At 41.2% G+C, this 12,741-nt stretch overlaps 1 protein-coding gene across 2 annotated transcripts; it reads left to right on the plus strand.

The window, feature by feature from the left end:
- Window positions 1–1,928: 1,928 nt before the first annotated feature.
- Window positions 1,929–11,281, plus strand: crmp1 (collapsin response mediator protein 1). 2 transcript variants are annotated; one of them, XM_010784612.1, is made up of 14 exons: window positions 1,929–2,365; window positions 4,179–4,267; window positions 4,441–4,625; window positions 4,752–4,916; window positions 5,477–5,538; window positions 5,646–5,726; window positions 6,441–6,509; window positions 6,615–6,735; window positions 6,859–7,015; window positions 8,508–8,649; window positions 8,790–8,960; window positions 10,063–10,242; window positions 10,496–10,661; window positions 10,845–11,281. In XM_010784612.1, exons 1-14 carry the CDS (start codon window positions 2,015–2,017, stop codon window positions 10,934–10,936), a joined length of 2,031 nt encoding a protein of 676 aa, XP_010782914.1. In that variant the 5' UTR covers window positions 1,929–2,014; the 3' UTR covers window positions 10,937–11,281. The 2 variants fall into 2 exon arrangements, with proteins under 2 accessions (XP_010782914.1, XP_010782915.1); XM_010784613.1 differs by lacking the exon at window positions 1,929–2,365 and adding an exon at window positions 3,020–3,200.
- The last annotated feature ends 1,460 nt before the right edge of the window (window positions 11,282–12,741 follow it).

Genomic DNA, 12,741 nt, shown 5'->3' on the forward strand with positions numbered 1-12,741 from the left:
ATACAGTCTATGGTATCAATATGTACATTCTGCTAGGGCCATATTAGATTATTTTTTATTTTTTTAAACGTTAACTTCTACTTCAGAGGCCTTATACAACAACACGTTACAGGTGAAAAAAGTGATAATGTTTTATTATATTGTTGTCATATTATATTTGTTTAACACAAATGGTAATTAACCCTTTCACACGTAGAGGCTATAGTGGACAGCTTTTCAAAAGGTGTTTTCTCTTGTATATGCATGTGTTTTGATGGCATGGTTGCACCATAAGCCACTACATAGGACCCTATTGCATCATGTCATATACTGCCAGTCAGTGGAAAGTCAGTGTAAGTGCATGATACATTTCTCTAAACCAAGATGGACGACAGAAAGCCAGATGGACCGAATCACTCGTCGATATCTTGCCAATTATTTTATGGAAAGCGCCCCCTGCAGGTATAACAATGTTGGTGACATCAACTAAGGAATTATATAATTCATAAATTGTCAAAGTATTGATTTTATGTTTGCAGGAAATGATGATGAATCACCTGTCCACTAAAGTGGACGTCATGCATCACTGGCTATATTTCAACTACAATTCATACTGTTACTGCAACTGTTGTTCTTGAAAATACTTCATTTGCAATACCTTTTTGGGCCGTAAATCAATATACTTATGTTAATATAATGTAATTTTAAGTTTGCACATCTTCATTTATCATTTTTTCCAAAGGTATATGTCTTCAGTTCAAACTTTAACGCATACTGTCCACCTGAGTGGACATATAAAACATTTTTTTTCTAAATTGGAAAAAACGAGATAAAAAGAAACTAAAATTAGAATCTTGTTTTTCATGCCCCAAGGGCAATAAAAAAACTTGGTAAAAAAATCCTGACTGAGGTTTTCATAATTCATGAATTATGGGGATTAGGAAACATCCCACTAGCATATAGGTCACTGATTACAGCCCATTGCAAATAAAAGCACCAGCCCCGGGGCTTTTTACCTGTCTATCAAGATGCATTTGACCAGCCCTTGCGGTGGAGTCTGAGAAGTCATGGAAAGATTGTAATTGTTCTACACCTCGAGGCTTTATTCATAACGTTGACCGACTGTCCTCCTGAAAGCACACAGACATATTTAAAATCCATCTCTCCCTCCAGATGTGGGTTAAAGGATGACACATGCTGGTTTAATCCACTGATAGTGTGATCTACTTACGCACATCCCTTACATTGGAAGGCAGGAAAGAGGCGTGGAGCGACATACACTTCTTATATTTGTCTGCATGTTTAATTGCGGTCACTTTTCTTTCAAATCAGTGCTAACTAAACTATACAACACTGACACCCCACCAGTGTTTTAAAGTAGCATTGCACACTTTTGAGGTATACTTTTGCTTGAGCATTTCCATTTACTTTCTACAATTCGCATATTGTACTTTCTAATGCTGTACTTTATTTTACAGCTTTAGTCACTTTACAGCTTTTACAGATTCAGGTTTTGGTTGCAAAATATAACTCAATTAATACATCATGACAAGATATTGAACATTACCCGGCAGTGTATAGAGCAAAAATAAACAGCTTTGGTAGGTGCTTTCAAGTAATGAAAAAAGTTATACAAATTATTCTAAAATGGGCCATTCTGTGTAATGAGTACTTTTATTTTTCGTACTTTAGGAATATTTTGATTACTTATGTACTTTTAATTGAGTATGATATCGAATGGAATACTTTTACTTTTAACAGAATATATTGTGTTGCTGCTACTGTTTCACAGGTTAAGATCTGAATACCTTTTTCACTACTGCATACCACCACTCTCTAATCTGGAGGCCTGATATCACTTGTTTGTGTTTGTCCATTTTCATCATCAGCCTGTAGAGCGCTGCTTTTTCACACTTCACAGCATCAGAGCATGCTTCAGAGGCGGGGCTCTCCGTGACCCAGTTAGAGGTACAGCAAGCTACGCTTCTGTCTCAATCGTTTCACATTTGGGGGAGACTCTGCCGTGAAAGCAACAATGTCTGACTGCAGGAGGCAGTGGAACCGGGAGGATGAGCTGCCGGTCTACCTGGCTGGGCCGATCACCACCGGGTCGAACCAAAGGAAAACCTACGGAATGTTCAGCTCCGTGGAGGGAGCGTTTGAAAGCAAGACTATAGACTTCGATAACTACGCGGTTGGGAGGAAAGGCAGCCGCACCCCGAGAAGCGGGAGCCGAGAGAGGGTTTTGGATGCTGGTGATCCCGTTGGCAAGACGTCCAGCGAGGCACGGGAGGGGTCACTGACCAACTCTCCCGGCGAAACGGACGATCAACAAGCAGGTGTGGAGGTCAGATATTCATCGGGGAAGGAAAGCCCAAATGGGGAGGTAGGATTGAGGATTATGCCCCTTGGCTTTTTCTTTCGTCTGTCTGGCTTTTTGGTGGAAACAGTGCTCGTTGTCTTATGCATGAACATGGTTCACGTTAAATATGATTTTCATTAAGTGCAGTAAGAAAACTCGCCTATACTGTTTATTACAGCTGATGGAGACAGGACTATTCAAAGAAAGAACAATGGAGTGTAGTTTTAACGACTGGATGCATATATTTGAATGTCTTGTTTTTAAAAGGCAAAATGTGTTGTGTTGCAAAACTATCACCTTCATATTTTTACTTATTATAACATATTTTAACAACCCATGGGAATTGTGATTTTGAGATAAATGCCCGAGTTTGCATAACTAATGAAGTTTGTGCTGCATTGCAGTTTGGCCATTTTAGTTTACGTCTACATGGCTCATGAAAAATATACAAAAAGATGCAAAACATTTTTCGATACAATGAAACTCCCCTCAGTGTGTGGTGCTGAACTGGACAGCGCCAGACAGCGTTCCTCGCAATCCTGTTGTTCTGCTCTCACTTGAGCTGTTTATGTTAGCGCGTTTCCTCATTCGCGCATGCACCGAAAGGTCACCTGTCCTGTCACTGAGCGTGCTCCTCGCGTCCTGACGCAGCCGTACGCCGGCGGATTCACCACTGTCCCTTTACACACACGGAAACTAAAACCAACACACATTCGGTTAGATAAAGGGGCGGAGATCGTAGGACAGGGCGTCTGAGTCATTGCAACCCGCTACTAAATAGACTGCCAGAGGGCAGAGCGACGGGGAAGGCATGTCTGGGTCCAGTTACCATGAGAATAACGGCATCCACCATCTGAAGGTAAGAGACCCGGCCTGGCCGGTGTGTTGGCCGGAGAAGCTCTCCACTTGTAAATCCCTGCTCCCAATGCCGGCAAAGAAGGGATTACATTCTTAGTGAGGCGAGAAAAACCGAAGGACTTTCTCTACTCTCTCTCCAGTGTGAGACAGCCAACTCTAGACAGCGAGGTGACAGTTCTCTACTGGATGTCTGTGTCTAATCGAGCACGTATTCTCTTACGGTTGTACATTGTTGTGTAATCTCGACGCCTGTCAGAGGGATTAACTCGGTTGACGTGACGGTCTATCCAGATCACACATGCAGGAAAAAATGACTAGCGTTAAACAACATAAAGGTTTGAGACTGGATTTGTGCAAAGATGCATTCTTTTGAGCTACAATAAAGCATGCATTCTGCAGAAAGTCTCCTCTAAACCTCTCCATAGGCCTATTATAAAACACCAAATAAATCCAAAGGCATGCAACTGACTAAGCATTCAGTTTCATGGGGAAGACAGGAAACAACACATCATACACAGCATTCAAATGAGTCCTTTTGTAAGCATAATCATTTTTGGAAAACTTCAGCGAGCTGTCAGCAGCTATCAACTGAGCCATAGGATCATTGGTTACCATGGAGATGTAACATCCTCCTAAAGTGGTTGCAAGGCAGGCAGCCTTCATGGTGGTAGAGTGAGTGGACGCATGGAAGTCTGGGTAAAAATGTGCTAGTTTTACACTGTGCCTCTAAATAAGCAGTCAAACCTCATCCTGCACAGAATAAAAGTAAATGAAGGATGAAGGCAGACAGCCCTGATAGCTATAATGAGAAACCGCCCACTTATGTGGCTATGTATTTATTTACACCCCATCCATTATATTGCTGTAAAGTCAATGATTACACAACAGATTGTGCAATATATAAAAATGTCAGGATTGATTTAAACCATACCTTCCCCGCCCTCCCTCCTTCCCTCCCTCTGTACTTCTCCCCCTGTAGAGTGAAAGGCTGTTGATCAAAGGAGGGCGGGTGGTCAATGATGACCAGTCTCTCTACGCAGATGTCTACATTGAGAATGGACTTATCAAGTGAGTATAAAGAGCTATGTAAATAAGGAGGCATACAAATAGTGATTTTTACAGAATATATAAATATCTTGCAGTCAATAATGATTTCACTTTCTTATTTCCCTTTTCACCTCCACAACCTACCCATTTCACCCAAAATCACCCCTGTGTCTCATGTGTCTGGTCCTTGGCAGGCAGGTGGGGGAGAATCTGGTTGTACCTGGGGGTGTCAAGGTGATAGAGGCTAATGGCCGAATGGTGATACCGGGGGGGATAGATGCCAACACCTGTCTGATGAAGCCATACCTGGGAAGACCGCCTGCTGATGATTTCCTCCAAGGCACCAAGGCTGCACTCGCTGGGGGCACCACCATGATCAGTGAGTGTGGATGCTTAGACACATAATACAGTCACAGTGAATACTGTTACAACATTATCTTTCAAGTGATGAAATACATTAGGTACGCTCTTCACATCTTAACCTATGACTCTTTTTTTCTTTCAGTTGACCATGTAACCCCGGAGCCCGGAGAGAGTCTACTGCAGGCGTTTGAGTGCTGGCAGGAGGCTGCGGATAAAAAGGCATGTTGCGATTACTCCCTGCACGTAGACATCCCCCAGTGGGATGAGAATGTTAAAGATGAGTTGGAGCTGCTGGTGCAAGAGAAAGGTACATACGTTTTTAATGACTGCATGCTGTTTTATAGCTGTGGTCAATGCTGTAATTCTTGTGTCATGTTCATCCCTATTTTGGACCCATTTCACTTGAACAACAGGGAGAGATTTAGAAACAATTTGGCCTAGTGCTGAATCCTCTTATAGCGGAGGCGCAGTAGTAATCCATTGTTCTCTGCAGTGCTGTCATGGTGGTAGTGTGTAAATTCTTCTTGTAATCTGTTTTAAGTAACAAATCACTTTTCTTATGGGGCCGCCACAGAATAAGGCAGTAACTTGGCCAAGGCAGCTGCCTGTGTGGGGGATCCCCTTCTGCAATAAAGTTGAAGGTTGTAATTTACAGCTTCGATTATTTGTACTTCAGACTAGGTTGTGGATCAGTTTCTCTACTTTTGCAACTTGACATTTAACATTTCACATTTATCTCTATTCTATTTAGTGCATATCATGATACTAAATGTTTCTACGCTCAAACATTTTTCTTTTTTATCCTTCTTGCTAATTTTTACTTTATTACCTTCTTGTCATGAATACATTCATTGTTTCCACTGCCAGGTATCAACTCCTTCCAAGTGTACATGGCCTATAAGGATACATATCAGATGACAGACTCTGAGGTATGTTCATAATCACAGATTACAATTATCACTAATATTGCATTAATGAGAAATATCTGTATCCATTGAGTATTAATGGCTTGCTTGTTCTTTGGACTCTCCCACAGCTGTATGAGGCGTTCTCCTTCCTGAAGCAGCTGGGTGCCGTGGTTTTAGTTCATGCTGAAAATGGAGACCTGATTGCTAAAGTAAGTGCCTCATTACCTCCTCTAGTTTTGTCTCTTAGGATTATTGCTGGTGCAGCCGCTGAATGTTATAAAGGGCACCACCGCGTTTGAACGTCATTATACTAATGATGATGATGTAATGGTTATCAAGATTGAAGATAATTGAAAGCTAAGGTCCTGATAGTACTGACAGCAGTGATTAAAGTGGTGGTCATGATCATGTAGATGATGGTCTGAATTAAAGGGACTCCTAAAGTTGAAACTATAATGTATTTAAAGATTAAAGAGGGTAATGACTGATGATAGGAGTTCCGATGATAAATGATAACATACTCGTTAACATAATTGTAATGAAAACAGGGAGATGGGTGATGAAAAACCTTTAAGAAGCACCAACCTTCTTGTGAGCAAGCAGTGAAGCCAAAACATATTGAAAAAGACAAGCAGTAAGGGGGTGGAGGTTTGGTTTTCTTTCCAATTTTGCTGTTTTCCAGACAGCGCTGTCAGAAGCATAACAGGTGCAAGCTCCCAACAGTGAAATTGGCATCCTAGGATTACAATGCACCCTTTGATAGCATGACAGACCATGATATTTTCATTTTAAAAGCCATTGGAGACCAGCAAAGGCGTTGTTGTGGGTAAAACATGATTTGACAAGTACTATATGTCATGCTGAGAGTTATTGCAGTGGGGAGGAAAATACTCATAATTAAATCTTATTCAATTGTGTTTTAGGAACAGAAGAAAATCCTCGGAATGGGAATCACCGGACCCGAAGGCCATCCGCTGAGTCGTCCTGAAGAGGTGATATCCCTCTCCTATTCCCCTCATCCGTCCGTCCATCCATCCACCCATCCATCCATCCATCCATTTATAGGTTTTGATGTTTCTTTACTTCTTTACATGCAGCTGGAGGCTGAGGCGGTGTTCCGTGCCATCACTCTTGGTAACCGTGTGAACTGTCCTATCTACATCACCAAGGTGATGAGCAAGAGTGCAGCTGACACTATTGCCCAGGCCCGTAGGAAAGGTCAGCCTCTCTTTCTTTCCATTTCAGTCAATGTGTCTGAATTGATTTTAAGGACTCTTTCCAGTGTTTATACATCCTGATTGAACATCCTGACAGACACACTGTCTCTTTCTTCCCATCCAGGTTATGTCGTTTTTGGGGAGCCAATTACAGCCAGTCTGGTCACTGATGGCTCTCACTATTGGAGCAAGAACTGGGCCAAAGCGGCTGCTTATGTGACATCTCCACCTTTAAGTCCTGACCCCACAACCCCAGACCACCTCAACACACTGCTGGCTTGGTATATCTTAAACCTTTTCAGACAACTTTAAATGCAATAACCCAGGGGTTGACTCTGAGTAATGGTAATGCTCTGTTAAGCCTGTTGAAATACTGTATGTCCCCTGCGTATATTTCATGTTTCAAAACCGTGACTAATAAACACTTTTATTTCAATGCAGAGCGAGGGCAATAGTTTAAATTACTGTCAACCTCTAAAAGTGAAATAATAATTATTAAATAAGTTGCCAAAAGGGTCCACGTCTTGCTGTTTGCCTCAGATATTAGTGTAATGTTCCTGTCAAGGACAACTGCTAGTGTAATGCTTAATGTCAAGCCAGCTTCAGTGAGAAAGAAAAACAGATGTAGAGGAGGGAGAAGGTGGAGGTGTATGTGTGAGGAGAGGAGGAGCAGTATGATAACGGTAGAAGAGACTTATAAGGGATAATTGACTTAATAATGGTTTGCAAGCCACTTTAACTGTAGTGCAGTTTTTAGTATTACATGTATACATTAATGTAGTGAGTATAATAATATATGTATAGTTCTATCACTACATAAAGCCATTTTCCCATTGCAATTGATGTGTATTATAGAGTGATAAAGTGCCCCAGACCAAACCCACCCCGGTTCTCTCATATATGCACAGAACATCCCGCTGTACACTTTTGACTGTCCTTGATTCCATAAATAGCACAGCAACTAGAATCCTTCATCATCTGTTGCCTTGGCTACCAACTGCCTTCCTCCTCATCCTCTTAACTTTTCCTCCTTCCTTTCCTCTGCTTCTCCACCCTTCCTCTGCAACCCCAGCTTCTCTAGGCGGGTCTGTGCTGTCACACCAGTGCTGCTATACTGCTGTGTGTTTAAGCGTCTGAAGTGACAGGGTGTACTTTGAGTTTTCTTTTCTGAAAGGCGAACAAAAGAACAACTCTTTTCCATATTTCAGTATGGCCCATTATTTCCATAACAAGCACTCTCATGGTCATAATGATCCCTCAGATCAGGATGATGAAGTAATCACTGTAATTAACAAATGACTAGAAGGCCCTGGATGAGAAATTACCCAAATCATACCTTATAAACAGTCAAATTTAGCGTCTTGTATTTAAGGGGGAAAGGTAATAGAGGTATTTTTTTTTAAATATAACAGTATATTTACGATGTGATCTGCTTAAGGCTCTGTGGACTGGTTCAGCTGCCTGGCTATTCTGTCACTACATGAATTATTCTTAAACTCACCAACTTAATGAGCATAAAAATAGCATTCATGTTCATTATGATTATTTGAATGTAAATATTGCTTTTAACAGATTGTTGCAGCCAAATCCATGTTAACTGACCACCTTATCCCGATGATTGAGCTGCCTTTAAAACTTCAAGACAAAGTTCTGCAGTAAAAACTATACAATTTGACAGATTAACATTTGTTTAAGTGGTCAAGGTTCTGTTGAACTGACTGTGTATTGAGTTGACATGTGATCATTTCATATTATTTCTCTGCTTTGATTCAGTGGGGACCTGCAGGTGGTGGGCAGTGCTCACTGTGCGTACAGCACTTCCCAGAAGGCAATCGGTAAAGATGACTTCACTCTGATCCCAGAGGGGACAAACGGAGTGGAGGAGAGAATGGGTTTCGTCTGGGACAAGGCCGTGGTGAGCGATGAGGAAGTGTGTGTGTGTGTGTGTGTGTGTGTGTGTGTGTGTGTGTGTGTGTGTGTGTGTGTGTGTGTGTGTGCGCGCGTGCGTGCGTGCGTGCGTCAAACTCTAAACATTTACTTCTCTCTCTCTTTAAGGCCATGGGAAAAATGGATGAAAACCAGTTTGTGGCAGCCACATCTACCAACGCTGCAAAAATCTTCAACCTGTACCCTCGCAAAGGGCGGATAGCGGTGGGCTCTGACGCAGATATTGTCATCTGGGATCCAAACAGTACCAAAACAATCACTACAAAACTCCAGCAGTCGGTGAGAGCAATAACAATAACAGGATAAGGACATTAGTTAAAAGAGAAAGGATAAATTGTTGAATTGAATGCAAGGGATAACAGAATAATGCAATGGATGGTTTGTGATCTTATTACAAAAATACCACTCTAAATATTGCATCAGTTTAGGGAGCAGAAGGACTTGAAGGACAAAGGCAGGAGAAAGGCTGCAGGAGAGAGGGGTTCACTCTGTATGGGGGATGGCAGAGTGTGAAATAGGATGAAAACCAAGGCACGGATCACAGGAGGTGAAGTTGGAATATAAAATTCAGTCAAGCCTGACATTACTGTGCAGTATGATGTCGTATCAGAATAATACAATACATGCATTGGATACAAAACCCCTGATCAAAAAGCATAGCTAGCATGTTTAAGGAAAGCTTAAATTCTAATTGGGTTCAAAAGTGTTGGTTTCCCTAAAAACACAAAAAACATTTGATCATTTTAACAATGGTTTGAAATGTCTTCAATAGGCAGTATAACCAGGGAAATCTCTTAACAGTGAGGCTGAGTGAAGGTGTAAGGTATCTGCATGCACAGATGGCTTTAAAGCTAAATAAATACATTGTTGTCGTGTATTTGCAATTTAGGTGAACCGAGCCTTTGCTTTTTTTTAATTTACAACAAAACGATGCAACTTAACTTAGAAACATGGTCTTTGAGGTGGACATTTGCCTTGAGCAATGGGACAACATACAGTGACAATGTTAGACAGTGTTTAATATTCAGTCTGCTCTGCCACTGTCAAAAGCCCTAATCCAGACTGGTGCCGGCTTTAGGTTATAATCCCCCTTCACCCCTCACCCATTTTGAGCTAGCATCTCTCTACCCATCCCCCTTTAGTCGCTCCTCCTACTGTATATTCCCAAGCCTTTCACTTATTCATCCTCAATCTTCTCCACTGCTGCATTTCATGGCATATAGTAAGCCTCCTGTAATAATGATTGCAAAAATAGCCCATGGGGCCGAGACAGTGCAGAGTATCAATGTACTGAGGAGGAAATGAAAAGCTCTCCCTTGTTCATCTGTTCTTTTCCAATTTTATCGTGATGCTTACAGTATGTCTATTGCTCTCCACACAGACTTCAGAATACAACATCTTTGAGGGTATGGAGTGCCGTGGGGGTCCAGCGCTGGTGTTGAGTCACGGACGAGTTGTTTATGAGGAAGGCAAGGTGCAGGCCCAGCAAGGCACCGGTCGATTTATTCCCCGCAAGCACTTCCCAGACTACGTTTACCAGCGCATTAAAGTCAGGAACCAGGTGTGGTACATACATCATATTAAAGCAATTCTTCAAAAGGTTAAAAGGTTTTCCAGTAAAAGATTGAATGGATGGTCAACATCAGGTCATTATAGTTGCACTATCATTTTTTTCTTCAATATGACTTTAAACAATACATATCAAATAAATACAAATAAAATACTAATTGGCAATGTGACTGTACAGGCTTTTTTTTTTTTTTAAGAGTGACTAACATGTCAGCTAACATGTGTTTGTCTGTGGGTTTTTCTAGGCAAAGAATCAGCAGGGCGTTATTCGTGGGTTGTACGATGGCCCCGTATATGATATGGTTCCAACCCAAACATATATTACTCCTTCTCCTTCAGCCAGAACTTCACCCACTTCTCACCAACCACCACCAATACGCAATCTCCACCAGTCCAACTTCAGCCTATCAGGTAACAAACTTTTTATATTTTATACTATTTATTTTAATCCAATCCAGTACCTGTAGGCATACCTATGATGCTTTTAATATTTTAAATGGAGCAATATGTGAGCCTTAATTTTTAAGTTCCAAAATGAATAGATTTATTTACTGAAGCAAACACATCTAACGTAATTTTGTCTTTGTTTTCCAGGGTCTCAGATTGATGACATCCTCCCTCGTAGGTCTGGCCAACGCATTGTAGCACCCCCTGGTGGTCGCTCCAATATCACCAGCCTTGGTTAAAGTGGTTGTTCTGAGGTTTCACCTCTTGTGTGTGTGTGTGTGTGTGTGTGTGTGTGTGTGTGTGTGTGTGTGTGTGTGTGTGTGTGTGTGTGTGTGTGTGTGTGTGTGTGTGACTGAGAGTGTGAGCACACTGACATGAATGAATACCGTTGTACTTTTTGGTACAATGATGACACACTCGTATTAGACCATTATGATTTGTATCAGTTTTCCTTGAGTCAATGGTCGCAGAGAAGAAGCACATGATACTTCAATTAACCTTAGAATGTGATTTACAATCAACCAAGTCATTCAAAAATTCATGGGCTCACAATCTGGCACTCACACACACACACACACACACACACACACACACACACACACACACACACACACACACACACACACACACACACACACACACACACACACACACACATCAGGTGTCCGACCCCATCCAAGCACCCAAATGTGAACCCAGTGTAATGTCAAACTGTTGTTAACTCTTTTTTCCTGTGAGCATGACTTCCTCCTCATTCTTCCTCACATCCTACATCTAGCTGTGTGGGTCTGCTCACACATGGTGCTCCCTTCCACCCATCTGGTGGACAGCTTCAGAAATAACAGCATCTCCTGCACTCCTGCACCTGTTTTTCAACATCTTGGCAATACTTGTTTTAGTGTGTCTCAAGAAGATCTATTATACCGATTGCATGAACACGTCCTTAGATGTTGCACTACTTGTGGTTTATTGTTGCAATGGAGGAACACTAACAATGTAATCAAGAGAGCACAGGCATATTCTTATAATGGTAAATGTATGCTTTGAATGTGTAATGACACCCACTGTGGATAGAGCCAGCTGTTACTAGGTTCTTAAATGTCAAAGCAATGCAACTTCCTCTTCACCATCAAACACTATATGCAAATGTGTCAATACTGTCTTGTGAAGTGTGACAGCAGTTGAAACAAATACAAAACCAGCTGTGAACTGCAAAATGAATTTCTAGCCAGCTGTTCCTACATAATAGGTTTCACTGTAAAGACTTTAGTTTATGATGTGTGTGATAGCGTTCTCCCAATCACTCATGCCAGAAATTGCGATGACATGCTCAATTCACTGCTGTAAAAAGGACTTCAGGTCCCATCCCTGCGATATTATACTTCACTTTGAATCGTTTTTAAGCTTATTTTATTGATTCTGGATGTTTTAGGTGCATTAAGTGTTTCTATGCCGCTTATTCTTTTTTTTGCTTGTGTATGTTGTGTCCAATGGAACCACTGCTGCATGATCAATAAAGACCTGACTGTTGTCAAAAACAAATCTGAGTTTACTGCCAACTTAACATGATTTATATATGTGTCACAGGTCTGTCTCTGTTTGCTGAATGTAGCTGTCACAACAAGTGTGCACTTATAAATGCTGTCTGTTTGAATTTGCAAGGGGTTCAGTTAGTTTAAAGGGTAATCAGGTGACTTAAGGGTTGCACATTAATTGCGTTAGTCCTCAGGAATCGATTTGTATATATAGTACAACGGAATAAAACAATGAACTCTATATCAAATCAAATCTACAGGGAGTTTGTATGGATGGTGTTCTGCATCATCAGGTTGCAGTTCAATTACAAGCTCCCTGATGGTTTCAGTTCATATGAAGGTGAGATGATTTAGACAAATGACCATAACAGCATTAAAGCAAAAATACCCTAACACATAAAAAGGAGCAAAAAGGGAAAAATATTTACCTTAACCTAAACACGAATGAGCACACAAATGTCTAAAGTCATAAATGTATTACTTACTACATATGGATGAAATAAATAAAA

Source organism: Notothenia coriiceps, unplaced genomic scaffold, assembly GCF_000735185.1.
Source record: "Notothenia coriiceps isolate Sejong01 unplaced genomic scaffold, NC01 NC01_scaffold00026424, whole genome shotgun sequence".
NCBI classification, from domain to species: Eukaryota; Metazoa; Chordata; class Actinopteri; order Perciformes; family Nototheniidae; genus Notothenia; species Notothenia coriiceps.